This window comes from Amblyomma maculatum, chromosome 4 (genome assembly GCF_055883805.1).
Source record: "Amblyomma maculatum isolate TAMU_Amacu chromosome 4, ASM5588380v1, whole genome shotgun sequence".
Classification (NCBI taxonomy): domain Eukaryota; kingdom Metazoa; phylum Arthropoda; class Arachnida; order Ixodida; family Ixodidae; genus Amblyomma; species Amblyomma maculatum.
The window spans coordinates 101144002-101161641 of NC_139347.1; the positions used below are offsets into that span (position 1 = coordinate 101144002).

General features: G+C 47.2%; 1 protein-coding gene across 1 annotated transcript in view; it reads left to right on the top strand.

Moving 5' to 3' along the window:
• The first annotated feature begins 5706 nt into the window (after positions 1-5706).
• Positions 5707-17640, top strand: part of LOC146191864 (DNA damage-regulated autophagy modulator protein 1-like) — a 38535-nt gene continuing 26601 nt past the window's right edge. The window contains exon 1 of the mRNA XM_084602309.1: positions 5707-6231. Coding sequence (XP_084458435.1) covers positions 6107-6231 — 125 coding nt within the window. The 5' untranslated portion in view covers positions 5707-6106. The remainder of the gene's footprint in view (positions 6232-17640) is intronic.

The following is a 17640-nucleotide window of genomic DNA, read 5'->3' on the forward strand; positions in this document are numbered from 1 at the left end:
TTCTGAGAAGGAAATCCACTTACCGGAACCAGCATATCGAATCTTTGCTGAAGAATAGAAATGTACCTCCTCGCCGTTCCCAAGCTCTTCCCGCCAACAAGTGACCACGCCCAACGAAACAATGCCGGACCAGTCAGTGCATCAGACCATCAGTGCAGTGATGTGTTCGATTGGATGCCGAGATCTGAGGGGCGTGCCCTGGAACTGGTTGGTCAGCATCTTCAGAGAGGGGCTGGACATAGGGGGTTTTAAGGACATTGCAGAGCAAAAAAAAAAAAAAACGCTCTGAGCCCTGGGTAAACGGCTCATCCAGACGCTCCTCGCTATGAGCTCTTAACGCTTGCCATTTTGCTGATGTACCCTTCTTTTTCATGTAAATAATCATGTAAATAAGTTTTCTCAAAGTGCCATTAAACCTGCTTGTATATATTTTACCAACTTCGAAGATTCAATCCTTCATGAACCCGGAGTCTGTGCACGCTACCAAGCGAAGGCCGGGTCGACTTAGTCCCAGCGTCACGACAGAGTCCAAAACGAAAAACGCGGTACGTTATTTAGAGTTTAGCGCATTAACACGATATCGGTTATGAAGGACGGCGTAGTGGAGGGCTCAGGTAACCTCGCCCACCACGTTGCACCTGTCGATGACCACGTGCACTGATATCGCGAAGTGCACGGGCGCGTTGCGTCCCACCTTTACCTAACGCGACTGCCACGGCAGGAACATAAAAATCCGCATCCTCAGGTCAGCCCTCGAGCACCCTAGTTTTCATTAGGGCTTTGAATTCGAGATAAAGCTTCCGAACACAGACTTATAAGCTCCGGGTATTCAGTTCTTTCAGGCGTTCAATCCGTGGGTGCATAACTCGGTAAGGGGTAGTCATAGACAAACAGGAGTGGTAGCAAATGATTTGTCATGATGAGGTCTACTGGAAATGGTGCATGGTGCACGTCAATCACGTGATGGCAATTTCGCCGCTAGGCAGCGCTAGACTGTGTATGCGTGACTGGATAGAGCCTAGTCAACCAATGAGCTAACACTCGATACTTCAACACCTTCCAGACGGGCCGGTATTTTTTCGTCAACGTTAGTAAATGACAGGCTTTAATGATACTGTATAGGTCGTCGCTCTATTTACTACCACGGCGAACGTGGCGGCAGTGGGAACCGTTTTTCAGCAGATGATTCTGACGCTTTCAGGTCACATTGCCGCACCAGTTGGTTTGACGAAGCGTGACATCGACTGGAAGAATGTTTCCCCTTTCGCCATCATTGGACCTGTTGAGTGTCCAGTGTTTCCACAAGCTTCCCGTTGTTCGACGGCCAGTCGGGTGGAAACGCAGATTGAATTCTCCAGCTTCACCCTGCGGTGCTATTCAGCGAGTATATGCCGGCACTGATCGGAGTGGTAGCAGTGGTTAATGAAAATATTGCCACCTAGCGTTGCCAGGTGGCGCATGACTGAGGTGTGAAAGGAGGACGAAGTGGAAGAGGACGACAAAGTGTCGCTTGCACGTTTGCGTCTGTGCTGCTGTGTTCTTGTGTCTGGGCTACCCCCTGCTATCATTGGTATCCTTAGTCACCGTGTACGTGACATTCTGGTGGAGGTGCTGGGTAAAAACGATCGCCTATGCAAGAATCTCCATCTACAAGACGTCGCGCCAGCCCTGTACCATTGGACACCCCCGTGCATCGCTCCAGTCGACGGCTCCAGGGACTGTCTCCGGAGTTTCAGCCATCACCCGCCGCCATGACATCTAGTGCTCCTGCGCAGCAGGTGACGGGCGTCGCACCGGCCTGTAACTACACCTTGCAGGCCCCTCGGGTACCGAAGACTTTCCATGGGGACCTCTTTGAGGATGTGGAGGACTGGTTCCTTCAGTTTGAACGTGTCGCTGCATTCAACCAGTGGGACGATGCTGCCAAACTAAGGAACGTCTACTTCAGCCTTGAGGACGGCGCCCGTATCTGGTTCGAGAACCGAGAGCAAGCATTAACTTCGTGGCGGGAATTCCGTCGTCAACTGCTCGAGGCTTACACTAGCGCAGATCGTCGCGAGCATGCAGAACGTGCCATTCACTCTCGCATCCAAAGGCCGAATGAGAGTGTCCAAGCATACGTCGAGGACATGACGCGCCTCTTCAGGCGAGCCGATCCCGCCATGTCCGAGGACAAAAAGGTCAGGCACTTGATGCAGGGTTTGAAAGAGCAGTTGTTCGCAGGCCTTGTGCGAAACCCACCGTCGACTGTAAACGGATTCCTTGCGGAGGCCACCACAATGGAAAAGGTGCTACACCAACGTGCCGTGGCTTATGACCGATCTTTTCATACAAGCACAATCACGGAATCATTTGCATCTTCAGAGCGGCATCCCGATGCATTGCGCGAACTGATTCGCAGCGTCGTGCGCGAAGAACTAAGCAAGTTCTGGAGCCCTCTGCAGCAATCGCCATCTTCCGTTTCTGCTATAGTGCGGGAGGAGGTGCGGCAGGCACTCAAGAGCCCTATTTCGCCTGTAGTTCCGAGCCCGCCATTGCTGTCGGGGACCGACAATCGTCCCACATATGCGGAAGTTCTGCAGAGTCAGGCTCCCCCTTCACCACCGCCCATTCTCGCGTCACCTACAATTCCGCTGCCCTCGGTGCAGCCAGTGCAGAACTTCGACAATCGTCCGCTGCCCCGACGCAAAGCCGACATTTGGCGCACGCCTGACCGCCGTCCGCTTTGCTTCCACTGCGGTGAACCAGGACATCTCTACCGGGATTGTCCGTATCGACGCCTCGGTCTCCACGGCTTCCGCATCGACTCGCCTCCTCCCCGGTTTGGTCAACGACCCCGAGTTATTGAGGAGTACCTGGCGGAGCAGCGTTCTTCATCTCGTTCGCAGCGTCAGCCCCGCTCCCCTTCGCCAAGGCGCTCCTCCTCGTTCACTCACGGTTCCTCGCGAGAGGACCAAGGCCGCTCGTCTAGCCCTGGCCGGGAAAACTGAAAACAGCGACCTTCGGGGGCGAGGCCGCTGGTAGTCGCTGCGTTGAAGACCTCCCGTCGTCGTCGCTTCGATCCGACCGCGAGCTGCTGGTACCGTCACCTAGGGAAGCAAAAAGCGTTTCTCTGGACATTCCGGTTATTTTAGACGGTCGCACTACGGTCAATGCATTAGTGGACACCGGTGCAGATTATTCAATTTTGAGTGGCCGCATGGCGACTGTTTTGAGGAAGGTGCTCACTGCTTGGCCAGGTGTGTACCTTCGAACCGCCGGCGGTCATATAGTTACTCCAAAGGGGATGTGCACGGCTCGCATTCAGATTAAAGGACGTACGTTCGTCGTTAGTTGCGTTGTTTTAAGTGACTGCTTCCGTGACCTTATCCTCGGCATTGACTTTCTGCGGGAGTACGGAGCAGTTATCGACCTGCGAAATAGACTCGTCACGTTTTCGATGGGACAATCTACCGAACAAGATAGTAGCAGTCCTTGCAATACCGCACTTCGTGTTTCCGCTGAGAGCGTCTCGCTGCCGCCGCGAAGCAGTGCTCTTGTGGAAGTTACCTGTGACGATTTCCGTACCGGTGATGCTGTAGCGGAGGCGAACCATACACTCCTGCTTGCTCATGGCATTTGCGCTCCCCGAAGTTTATTGTCGTTTCACAATGGCCGGGCTGCACTCCTTGTCACAAATTTTTCTAACGAGTACCGACACTTGTTCCCGGGGACTGCTATCGCTTTTGCTGACCATGTTGCGCACGATCCGGTCTGTTTTGCATCCACGGCAGTAGAAACTAACGAGCCATCTCTTGACAACATCGACATTAACTGCCACTTGTCGAAGGAGAAACGGCGGGCTTTAGAGGAACTGCTGCTAGACTTCAAGCACTGCTTTGCTTCTTCCTCGAAGGTTCGTCAAACGCCCATCACCTAGCGTTGCCAGGTGGCGCATGACTGAGGTGTGAAAGGAGGACGAAGTGGAAGAGGACGACAAAGTGTCGCTTGCACGTTTGCGTCTGTGCTGCTGTGTTCTTGTGTCTGGGCTACCCCCTGCTATCATTGGTATCCTTAGTCACCGTGTACGTGACAATATTAGTTAGATATATGGGGTTTTATGACTCAAAGGAAGGAAAACAGTGTTGCCGACCGCGACAATTGCTATGTAAGTTCTGAAGCACACGGCGGGGAAGAAAAGGGGATAGGGAAAGGATAGCGAGGAGAAGTACAAAGGGGAGCGAAAGCAAAGAAGGACAGGGGAACGGAGGGAGTTGAGCGTACTGCTTTCATCAAGCAAAATGCAGCAAGGAGAGGCGCATTTAGCATGCGCGGAAATTCGGCAACAGACTGGATGAAACCAGCAAAACCTAAAGCCCCTCCATGACGTTTTCCATCGACCAATAGAGGGGCTTTAGTAAAACGATATTTGTGGCCTCCATCTGTCCGTGAGAAGCTGGAGGCTGTATGTAAAGAAGGAAGTAGTGCTGTGCTCTCGTGTACCGGACGAGCATACGACTCTAAGATTTGGGCGGGATTAATTGTCTACGAAGCAGACGTACATATCAGCACAAATGTTATTTACATTATGCTGCTGTGTTCGCGCTTGACCAAACAAATTTTACAAGACAAAGTTTATGAATATAACCTTTCGATCTGTGTGACAGGTAGCCATGGCAGCAGAGACATAGATGTGAGCAAGCAATACATGCACCGAAGAGAAGCGATCAAATAGCAATTGCAGAATCATCAGTCGAATGCCGAATCAGTCTACAATCACTGCCTTTTGTTTATTGATTTGTAGAGATCTTGTCAAGAGGAGTGAAAAGTGAAGCTCAAATACAAAGCAAATACAAATAAACTGAAAGGATATTCTTTCACTAAGCTTTATTTAATCTCTCGGAATACAGTAAACATAAGAAAGTGTCAACTGACGGACTAACAATGAAAAAGGGGATCTTAGGTTCTAGGCTATACACTCCGAAGGTGATATACACTAGGGGGATATACGCTATACTGCAATGTTTCTAAAAGACTGGAAGAAAACTCTTTTCCGTTTTTCTCTGTGGATAGGAAGGAGTAATATTGATAGCAATCTTTCACGCGACTGCGATGCTCGCTCCAAGTGACACCTGAGGCGCTTACGCCCATGTATTGCCGCTTTTTTTTTTTTGAGATACGTGAAATTGCTTACTATCTTACAGAAAACACTCAATCGTTTCTTTTTTCTTCTTTTATGTAGAGGATGCCATTTAGCTGGCATATAAAACTGCATCACGGATTTAATTTTATCTTCAGTACATTCAGCACTCCGCTTTAGCTGCAAGTGTTTGAACTTCGGATCTAACACGTATTTTAATACTGGGTGTTCCAAAGAGCACTGACATATAGAAGCATAGAAGCTGGATGAGCACTCATTAAGCTCATTTGAAAACAATTTTAAAAGAAACGAACCAACAATCAATAGTTTCAGTCATATTCTGATATTACTGATTGCTTACTTTAAGAGACGGAACGCAGCTCACAACCCATACACTAGGAAGCCATTTCGACCTGTAATTAGACAGCTAGTATCGGCTCTCTCAAAGCTCAGCTCAGCTTGTTGGGCTGTCGATAATCGTTATCAGCTGCTCCTACCTCCGGCTTCGCCGCTTCCCGCAAGAAAGCCATGCAGTTGCCTTATCTTCAGTTATCGCCGGTCGGAGTTGCCTAAGCTGCCTATTCACGGGCTGAGGAGTGTCGCAGATTCGGACCTGTTCCGTTTACGACAACGCCGCCTCGATTCCTCTCTCGCTTCGACGAGTTTCTAGAAACCATCGTTGCCAACCACGTGAAGATTCTTCAGAGACGGGCATCGTGTATCGGACGTGCAGCTTCACATCCGTTGTTTATTCAGCCGGACGGCGTTGAACCGGCGCTCGAAGCTGTTTCTGCCGCTGTTGCTACATTGCTGGCGCTGCTGTTCCCAGAGGGTCATATTGCATTCTGTTGGCACAAAGCAGATGGGGGTGGCGGCGGCGCTGACAGTCGCCTAGAGCGGATAGCGTGTGTTGCTGGAGTAGTGTGTTGTGGCGCACGTTGTCGTAAACGAACTTGTCTCGGCTAGTTCGGGAGGGCGAGGACTGTCATGCGTCACGTCGGAGTCGGCTGGATACCGCTCGTGTTTGGCGTGGTGCTCGCCGGTGGTGCATTGTTGACCTTCGTGTGGGCCATCGCTCGCGGTGATGTCACGCCGTACCTTCCGTTTGTCAGGTAGGTGGACAGACTGTGAAATGTGCGAGGCGGGAGCAACCAAGGTGGTGCGATAACTTATCGTTGTATTAGCGGTCGAGTGATTTTGTTGGCTGTAAAGCATCATCTGTATCGGATTAACCTAATCGTCTCCGAAGAGCTCCACGGCACTTTTTGTGTACGATAATTTCGTCAGCTTATTATGCTTGATGAAAAACTTGGTTTTAAAAACTGTCACATGGCAGTTTTTGTTTGTTGTTGTTGACTATCTTGCAGTAGCTGCATTTAAAGGCACTTCAGTCCACCAAGCAGCCAAGACCAATTTGGATATTGAAAACGCGTGAAATTATGTTTTTCGGGTACTAAATGCTACACAGTCATTTTAGGTCATTTTTCTGCTTTAGAGACGGCCGCAAAGTGTATAATTATTAGCACGTCCAGACTAATTTACGCGAAATGTTCTCCGCTGACCAAAGTTCACTGTAAAAACTGAAAGTTCGAGTAACGAAATGAACAACCTTTTTTTTTCTTACGTTTTAGCAATGTTACATATATATTTTAGAACTAAGTTTCAATGTAAATTCAAATACCATAAGTCATAGATGTATACGAAATAAATGTAACATTCTTGAAAATGACAAATCAACCTCCCCCGAGCATGTGGACCCATAACTCGTAATGGTACACAACTTGAACGCTTTCCAAAGACCAACAATGAGGGAGACACTACAGCCCAATACTGAACAAATAGCAGATAGTCAACTTTCATGTCCATCACTGAGTGGTGCCCCATGGGTGATGGTCGGGAATGGATAATAAGCAACTCTTTTTAACAAAACAATAACACTGTGTGAGCACTCTAGGCATCGTCTCAAACATTTAGTTTCAAAGAAGTGTTATTTAAAAGCGTGTTGAAAAAAAGAAATAGACAAAAGTACTGGAATTCAGTGCTTGAAATATATTTGCAGTGTTTGCTTACAGCTATAACACAAACATTATATTAACGTGCTGAAGGTTATATTAAAACACTGTTTCGTCTAAAATTAAATGTTTATAATACATCAACCATTATATAACGTTATAGTAGCATTAAAAGGTCAGAATTAATATAATGCTTCTTACGACTAATGTTCGTTTTTGTCACATCAACGTTAGGCAATGTACAGGCAATTTACATAACACGTTTATAACATTCAAATGCTTGGTGCTACCTGAGCAGTGCAAACAGACAGACGAATCTCACGCGAACAGAACCACTTGTCCAGACAAAACACGACATACGTCTGCAGATAATGCGGCATCCGCAGCGCATTCGAAACTCTGCAGTGTTTGATAATTAAGCGAGCGTCCAGAAAGGACACGTGCATTGTTTTGTCCGCATGCCATGGAAGCAATCGGTGCCAATTAAAACAACGAACCCAAAACTACCCTCATCTTCAGGCATTCTTAAACGAAAACGGACGTCACCGATTCCTGGTGACGTCGTGGTCGCCATCCACTCTTGTAACTAAATTTTGTTGTGTTGTATGAGGCTTTTGCATTCCAAATTTACTTGCGGACATCAGTTCAACGGAATTGTGTTTTTGACGAGTGCTTTCTCTATAGAGCTAATCTTTGCAAAGCCGGAGCACGCATATAATTTCCGGTGGACCTCTTCCTTTCGTTATATGTTTTACCTCTCACGGTGTTTATGACTAGTGTCACCACAGCCATGAATATATAATATTTTGCATTTATCTTTGCTCGTCCCCACATACCGCTTTCCATTCAGTGATCATTTTGCATATAGCATCCCCGAAATAATACTTTATGAATATATTTTTGGCGGAGACCGGCATGTAAAATATCAGGCAAGTTCCTAAATGTGCTTGAAACAACCTGTGATCAAAGCTATCACTTTATGTTCGTGTGATCCCCTATCACATTTTCGTACCGCTGGCGTGAGCAATGTTACATATAGTGTCTGGCTCATTTTTGCGCTTGTAGTGATCGCGATATAGAATCAGTCATGGCTTCTGCACAAATAAACTTTTTATCGGTACGTTTTCAAAGTGACTCTCGTGTTACATTTTGCAGGGGCAGTGATCAAAGACCGCACGCTATATTCGATTGCGCAATAAAATATGACCGACATTATAAGAACGTTCACATGTTATCTACGACGACAAGACAGTGAAACGTCAAATGTCCTTTCGTAGGACTAACGTGCTTACGTCCTGCGTATAAGAGGGGAGAGGGGGGATGGGGAAAACTGATGCAATTTGCAAATATGGTGAACAATATTGGTTCCAGTTATGAAATCATACTCTGATTAAAACCCGCGCTTCATCTTGCCTATGCACAGAGTAGAGGGCGTATATTCAGTCATTCTTGACCTTAAAATTTGTTGCCATTTCGTGTACTCCTTTATAATCCAAGCCCGGCTGTGTGCCTTCCTATATTATTATTATTTTTATTCACGAACCATGGCGTCAATCTTACTAAGCTGTTGAGTTCATTCTTTCGCGGGTTGCTAACACTCAAGTCGGTTTATTACCCGTCCATGCACTTATTAATGTCGTAATAATTATAGCGATGCTCGTAAATCTCCACCATTTATTTTAGAATAAATAGCATATGGTTGTTGTGCGTCTCAGAACTAGGTCACTGACCATCTTCCGTGTTACGGCGCCACATCACGGGGACCTTCGTCCCAGTGGCGTTTGCCTGTGCCCACTACGGCTGCGGGTTAAAACGTCCCCGGAAAAAAAAAAAAAAAAATGTCCCGGGAGGATACGGCCCCGGAAATAACGCCCCGGAAGAGAAGACCCCTGAGGAAGAGGCACCCAGGAAAGAAACGTCCTGAAACCAAGAATTGGTCCTAAGAATGAATAATTCCGAAATTGAGTACTGAAGACGTTGCATGTTTTACCGGATTCCTCCTTTGAGAACTGATGTAACGATTGTTTGGGGAGCTGGCTTCTCTGGGTGACCGTGATATTTACAGGCAGTAGAGAATGCATGGCGAAAAATCAAGGGGAAAAGCCCGTAATACCATTCGATCCGGTTAGGTTTGTATAGGTTAGATGTAGGTTTATACTTTCTTTTGTTACGAACGTTCCGCGTCTTTTTAATGTTTGGCCACTTTCAAGCGGATGGTTGGAAGCGCCATAGCATACAATATTGCCGCTCGCCACTGAGAAACGTAGTCTAAGGCTTATAGCACAGAACAAAAAAGTACTGCAGCAGGTGGGAAGCAAGAAAAGAGCTGGGAACAAATATGTGAATAAGGCTGAAGCTAAAATCATAAAGCAAGTTGTAAGGTGAAATCGCTAAAAGTCCTTGACAGTAACAGCAACTCACCCCTCGCTCCCAGGCCAGATTGATAGAGTCCTTGAATCTTGAGGTTAAATTGCACCCTTTTGGGCACATTTTTGCCAGAGCCATGTTTTCCGGTGACATTTTTGCTGAAACCTGCCCACTACACACAGTGAATGGTGCTTATGCCGAACGAAGAGTGAAGGTTTCCACCGTATCGAAGGCTCTGGAGGTGAAGGTTGCGATCTAAAAGGGACAGTGTGGACAAACGTAGAGAAGTTGCACTGTAATCGGTAGGACTGTGTGTTCTGAGAAAAATTACGATGGGCTTTAGCGAATAAAGTAGTGATAGGCGAAAGCCTGAGTGCCGCATTCTGCTACGCAACTGGCACTAAGCAGTAATCAATTAATCGAATAGGAAATAATTATGCACTAGTTGTGCAATTAATAAATACACAATTAATTAATTAATTACTAATAAGGTAATTGAATTACTTATATAGTCACCTATTAGTAAATTAATTCATTACTCATTAATTATTATTTGATCATTGATTGACTAATGGCCATATAAGGCACACATTCGCGCATGCTGTGGTGGTGCTCTGTGATTGGTCGAGACCTCTATGAAGTCATCCCGCCTCGTCCAATCAGAGCCGCCGCAAAAGCGGGACACATTTTGTCCACGACAGCATGAGCCATTAAAGGCTTTCGCCTTAAAAATAGCGCTCTCACCTGCAGAGCGCCCAAACCGCATGTTCCGACGCCATTACTCTGGGTCTCAGGTGTTACGCTGCACCGCCACCCACCACAAAACAGCGACCACGGAGTCATTTCCGGTGTAAGAACTGCTGACTTTGAGTCTAGTGGTGAGCAGACTTTCTTATTCAAAGGTGCCCCGCTGCGGTGGCTCAGCGGCTAGGGTTCTCGACTGCTGAATCCAAGGAAGCGGGATCGAATCCCGGCCGCGGCCGGCGGCCGCTTTGGGCTCCGCTTCTAACATGCTTTATATGTGTCGCTGTATAAGTGTCTGTAAAACTTCAATCTTTGCCGTTAGGCTTCCATAGATCCGAATTAAGCCACAGCTTAGCCTCCTTGGATCCAATGGTACACACGACGAAGCTGTGGTCACTAAACGATGTAGCCTTTACGATACAGCTTTACTTGAATACGATCTGGACATTATAGGTCTTAACCCGCTGTGGTGACTCAGTGTTAAGGCTCTCGACTGCTTAACCCAAGGATGCGGGATCGAATCCTGGCCGTGGCGGCAGCTTTTCGATGCACGCGAAAAGCAAGGCACTCGTGTGCTGTGCGATTTCAATGAACCCCAGGTGGTCGAAATTTCTGGAGCCCTTCACTACAGCGTCCCTCATGGCTTGGGACGTTAAACCGCATAAACCAAACCAAAACAAACCAGATTCAAACCTCCGTAAATGAGTTCTTTCGCTGCCAGGCAGAACTTAATGCGTACAAAAAAACTATTTACTGATGCCAGTAATTGCGTGTAGTTGTACTTGATCAGTTTAATTAACAGAAAATAAGACATTTTAGCAGCTTATTAAAATGCCCACGTGCTCCTGCAGCTCACCTGTCGCTGCCGCATGATACAGTCAAAGATTACAAAGAAACAGTAATGGGAAGCTGAGGGCTGCGAATTCGTTGCCCTTTCAACTGCTGTGTAACAAAGTGTAAGTAGAAAGGTCTATTTTAATGATCGTGAATGCTAAAAATGTTTGAATGCGTGGACGTAAAGCTAAAGCCTCATTGTTGGACTTGATATCGGCTGAAAATTGAAGAAAAAAAAAAATTACCGCCAATTTCGTTACTTGTAATGCGAAAATTGAGGCAGTTAATCAGCTGTTTCACCTTTTCGATAGATTGAGGCAAAGATTTCGAGCAAAACACGTATGTGCAATCACAGAAAACTTTTAATTTTAAAACACTACACTATGAGTTCTTGGCTGTCATGAAAGAAGCTTTGTGGTTGGAGAAATGAGAGCAATTAAGCTATCGGGAGGTTGCGGGAGGCAGCGCGTGGTCCCATAGGAAAGTTGCGCGACTAACAGATAGCAGCGGCTGACTAATGCCGCTGACGCCGTTAGCGAGTGAAGAAAACGTGACTATGCGTTTCTAAAGCCCCTCAAAAAAGTTTATTGAGGGGCTTTATGCGTTTCGGCTTGGGATGCACGCACCGTGATCCGCTGATAGCGAGCCGGCATTTCGGCAACCGGAGAGCACCGTCGCCGCCAGGCAGGAGGATGGGGGAGGGGCGATAGGCAGTGGCGAACGGGGAGCGCGCGCAGGAAGAGGGGGGGCGGAGCTGGCTACGAGGCTCACGCCGATGCCGACGGCGACGCGAAATCCAGGAACGGGCGCCAAAGAGCTGCGCTCCAGAATAGGCGACTGCAAGAAGGTTTATGGCAAACCTACAGTTTCCAAGCGGCTTGCCATCATTGCTCGCGCAAGGGTAAAAGTATCGGTTATTTCAGATAACGACGCGTGTCAGTGCTGCGAACCCCAGCGATGTCTCCAGAAGATAGCTGTCTTTGTTCTGGGCCAAACTAGCAACAGCGTGACTCACTGTTATCTCTTATCGCATTGTTTGATAAGTTTCATCACTCGCTTAGGTAACTGGTTTTCTGTTTTTGTTGTAGCTACCCCTGTGCAGAACATCGCTCGCCACGCAGGGAAAAATTGGCACATGTCCTATCGGGATTCAGGAAAGCTGTAGTGGTGTGCTCCGCACTGGTTTCGATCACCTGGGGTTTATTGACTCGTGGTGGCACCGCACACTACACGGAAGGTTTCGTGCTTTGTAGGTGTCCAAATAAGGCACATTTGCACTGCAGATAGTAGGGATGTACTTTTGCGTAGAAATACAGCAGCCGCAGTCAGGGTTCAAGATCTGTCGAGCTCGGCAGGTGAAATATACAGTCAGCAGCGCAACGCCAGAGCCGGGGAGCTAGCGCGGTACAATGGTGGAAAAATATTCTTACATCATGCACAGAACACAGTCGTGAAAACGAAAACCATTGGGTGTAAAATGTCGCATGATATGTTTTCAGTATCTAGGTGCGATTGAAAGACAAGAGCAGAATGACGTTGTCTCAATTTTTGTATGCGTGCGTTCGGCGGTGTTGCTAAGGCGGAGATGGGGGGGGGGGGGGGCGGTGTTAAGATCGAAGGTTCAGCTCCCTTCCACGCGGCCGGATGTTCAACTCGAGAGGCGATGACGCGGCGGCAACGGCGGCGGCAACGGCGGCGGCAGCTCCGTGCACGGCTAACTCCTTTGTTGGTAAAACGCGGCGGTATAGGACAACACTTCGATATTTCGCCGCGCGCCGGACAACCACTTCTACGTCGGTGCCTTAGTTCTCACTGCTTGGATCAAGGCCGAAGACTGATGATGAACACGTATGACGTGATCAGCTCAGCGAAGGTTGCGTGGGTTGTGCGGTGAGAACGCAGGCTCGACGTCCGGTCGAGTAATTGCACTCGTGTTGCGTCGCCAGCCAAGATGGTGTTCTGCCGGACTTGTATTGCTTGTATTCTCACGGTCAAGGCCTGGAACTGTGAATCAAATGCGCCCAGCCGACGCCAAGTCTGAATCGCGGCCCGTGACTGCAAGTAGCCACAACATCTCCGAGACAGCCACAATATCTCTGAGATAGCACAACATCTACAAGATAGCCACAGCATCCCCGAGATAGCCACAACATCTTCTCCGATATTATCAGCCGGGTCGAACATGTGACTCCTGGACAAACGATGTGTGTCGGTGTGATAAATCACGTGGTGGGTGGAGCCTAAGAAATGGCTCGAAGGCTATTGGACGATGAAGAAGCAGTTGAAGTCTCCAACTCTAGGGATCTGGGGACGACAGACTGTATTTAAGCAGCCCACGGGTGGCTTTTTGACATGCTCTATTTTACGCTCTCAGTCATCATCATCATCATCATCATCAGCCTGATTATACCCACTGCAGGGCGAAGGCCTCTCCCATATTTCTCCACTTAACCCGGTTCTGTGCTAGCTTCATCCACTTGACCCCTGCGAACTTCTTAATCTCATCCGCCCACCTAACTTTCTGCCGCCCCCTGCTACGCTTTCCTTCCCTTGGAATCCAGTTTGTTACCCTCAGCGACCATCGGTTATCCTCTCTTCGCACTACATGTCCTGCCCATGTCCATTTATTCTTCTTAATTTCCACTAGAATGTCGGTAACTTAAGTTATTTCTCTGACCCACCCTGCACGCTTTCTATCTCTTAATGTTACCCCTACCATTTTTCGTTCCATAGCCCTCTGGGTTGTCCTCAACTTAAGTAGGACTCTCTTGGTTAGCCTCCACGTTTCAGCCCCATAGGTGAGTACAGGCAAGATGCAACTGTTGTATACTTTCCTCTTGAGCGATACCGGTAAGCTGCTAGTCATAATCTGCGAGTGCTTGCCAAATGCGCTCCATCCCAATCTTATTCTTCTTGTTATTTCCTTTGCATGGTCCGGATCTGCGGTTACTACCTGTCCTAAGTAGACATATTCGCCTACTACTTCTAATATTTCGCTACCTAATGTAAACTGCTGTTCCTTCCCGAGGCTGTTGAACAAGACCTTAGTCTTCTGCATATTGATTTTCAAGCCTACCTTTCTACACTTTCTGTCTAGGTCATCAATCATTATTTGCAGTTCATCCCCCGAGTTGCTTAGCAAGGCAATGTCATCAGCAAATCGCAGATTACTGAGGTATTCTCCATCTACCCTTATCCCTAACTGCTCCCATCCCAAGTCTCTGAATACGTCCTCTAAACAAGCTGTGAATAGTACTGGGGAGATTGTGTCTCCTTGCCTAACACCTTTCTTTATGGGAATTTTGTTGCTTTCTTTATGCAGAACTATGGTCGCTGTGCAGCCACTATATATATCTTCTAGCACTTTCACGTACGGCTCGTCTACCCCCTGATTTCGCAATGCCTGCATCACCGCGGAGGTTTAAACTGAGTCAAATGCTTTTTCGTAATCAATGAATGCTATGTATAAGGGCTGGTTATATTCCGAGCATTTTTCTATCACCTGATTGATGGTATGGATATGATCGATAGTAGAGTACCGTTTCCGAAACCCTGCTTGATCCTTTGCTTGATTGCAGACTAAGGTTGTCCTGATTCTATTAGCGATTACCTTAGTAAATACCTTATACGTAACAGACAGTAAGCTGATTGGTCTGTATGTCCCTCAGTATGTCCCTCTTATGATTTTCCTGTACTCTTGTAAACATGTAGATAAATCTCTTGCAAAGTCTTTTCTGCCGTAAGCCTCTGCCAATTCCTCCAAACCCCATACTGCTCACCACCTCTTCGGGACGGGACCTGAGGGGATCTACCAGAGTGAGAGCCGAACCGAGGGTCCCACATCTAAGAGCGGGCACGGACGCAGATGATTGACATCTGTATTTTAATAATAATAATAACAATAACAATGTGAAAGCATTTCTTCACAAGGATGTTAAACTCAGCGAGTTGGAACACTTGCACTTTTCTAAGCGCAGCGCGCGAAAACAAGCACACGAAAAAAGGCAAAATTAATTACGAGGGACTTAAGCGACGAAAGTAATGAAAGGCGAAAGTCTGAGGGCCGCATTCTGTTAAGCAACTGACACTGAGTGAATGATTAATTAGTTAATAATTAAAGATAATCTGATAATTAGTTGGTAAATAATTAGGTAATCAATGAATCAGTTAGTCATCAATTGGTGATTAAATAATTAGTAGTAATTTATCATTGATTGACATATGGTCATATAAGGCACGCATTCGCGCATATTGTGGTGGTGCTCTGAGATTGGTCGAGAATATATGACGTCATCCCGCCTCGGCCAATTAGAGCACCGCAAAAGCGGGACACATTTTGTCTACGACAGCATATGAGCCATTAAAGGCTTTCGCCTTAAAACGCGGCACGAGCGCTTCTCACAACTGAAGTTTTTTTTGGAAGCGTTAACAGAATATACATTTCGGAAGAAAGGAGAAGGGAAACAAAATAAAATGAAAAACGAAATGAACTGACAAAAGATCTGGGATAAACGCAAATCTAACAAAAAAAAAAAAAGAAAACACGTGCAGTGCTACTTAACAACTGATTCTAGATACGCAATCTCATTTTTTGGTCAAGTTGATGGCAAGCGTCAATGGCAGACTTCTCCCTTCCTTTCACAATATGGAATGCCTCAGTAATTTTCCGTGTACGCTGATTATGTGCTTTGCTAAGTACAATAGTCTTATAGAAAGGGGGATGGCATTTACATGTCCAGCAATGTTTCGGCAAATTTTCGAGTGGTGTTAGGGTTGAAGAATTTCTTTGTTCAAACATGCGGACTTTCAAATAACTGCCAGTCTGCCCTACAATTGTATTTATCATAACAAGACAAGGTAGCATGTAGATTACCTGCTTTCTGCACTGCCCAAACCTAGATTTATGGTTAACGTAGCAACGGTGGTCACTTTTTAATGCTTTTGCTTTCCTTATAACCAAAGTGCATCATTCAGATGATTTCATGGGAGCTTGCATTGCTGTGCCCACCTCGTACCGATTGGCAACATTTCGCAATCCATGTGAAAGAAAGCATTTCATTGCTCTTGGCTAGCGTGGACATTAACGGTTATCTGAGCCTGTGATTAGACCTGTCATCTAAGCGTGTCTGCGCGTACAGTGGTGCGCAGCCTTGTCAAGCGCAGATGATGCTTGATGATGCTTGATGATGATGCTCGGGGCCATACCTTTTGAAACGGGTCGGCACCAGAACTGGTGCTTTGGTTGGTTGGTTTGTGGGGTTTAACGTCCCAAAGCAACTCAGGCTATGAGAGACGCCGTAGTGGAGGACTCCGGAAATTTCGACCACCTGGGGTTCTTTAACGTGCACTGACATCGCACAGCACACGGACGCCTTGCTTTTCGCCTCCACCGAAAAGCTACCGCCGAGGCCGGGATTCGATCCCGCGTCCTTGGGAACTGTAGTCGAGCGTCGTAACCACTGCGCCACCCCGGCGGGGTAGAACTGGTGCTTTGCGGAGCGAGTCAGCGCCATGTAACGTTAGGCTCAGAGTTTGAGCAATGCGCCCCGTTCGCATGCGCGGCCAAAATAAAGCGGTCCCTGCTTCTTGCTCGTAGGCATCATTTCCACAGAGTGCTTGCGCATCATGCACGCCGCCAGGGCCACGCTGAATGATATGCAACAGTAAATTCACTTTATGTAGCAGCGGCCTGAAAACCAACGTATTTCGATCGAACCACGAGGCGGTCATGACAAGCAACTCCAGGTGATATCGCGTGATTGTACGTTTCAAAATCAAGTGCAATTGATAGCGGTTGATCGCGTTATTTAAGCATGTACCATCTATGCTAACAGTACGAGAATTGTGTCTAATTGGTTGTTTGCTGTCTGTTTTCGTCTTGTCCTTGTAATGCTATAGAGAGTTACCACCACGCACAATGTGTTTCTGGAGTATTGTTTGATAGCTTGTCTTTGTGCTGTCTTATCAGGAACAAGAGACAAGCTGGCCGTTCTGACCAGACGCGAAATGCGCCGTCCCTCGTAGCTCAATACGCAGCGCAATACATGCAGAAATACATATGTTAAAGGCGAGTGGCGCTTATGCAGGAATGCGCTATCATCCGCTACTATGTCGCTCTTCCGTGCCTGGCCGTCGCGTTACATTATTCTAGAGGATCCCGTGGTAGCGAAACTCCCATCGCCTGCGTGTCGACTTAGAGATGCTTCAGTTTCTCGGCGCCTCCTGCGAACTGTGATGCAAAACAAACATGCGACGTCACGAAAACCCGTGACCTCACAGTGGCGTACTATTGGCGGAAAATTTGATTTTTTTTTTACCTTTGGACGACAATGCCAACGACGACGGAGGCAGAACGATGCACGGATAAGGCGGAAAAATGGACACCGTAACTGTGCACTTTTACTATAGACATGAATTTCTATGCTGGCAAGTTTTACGTTAACTAAAATGTTATGGCATCCTCGACCGTCTTATCATATAGCATCGTCGGCTCCGTCGTCATTAGCCTTGCCTTTCGTCGCGCGTCAGGTAAACGCATTATGTGGCTTATTTCTACAGGCTCCT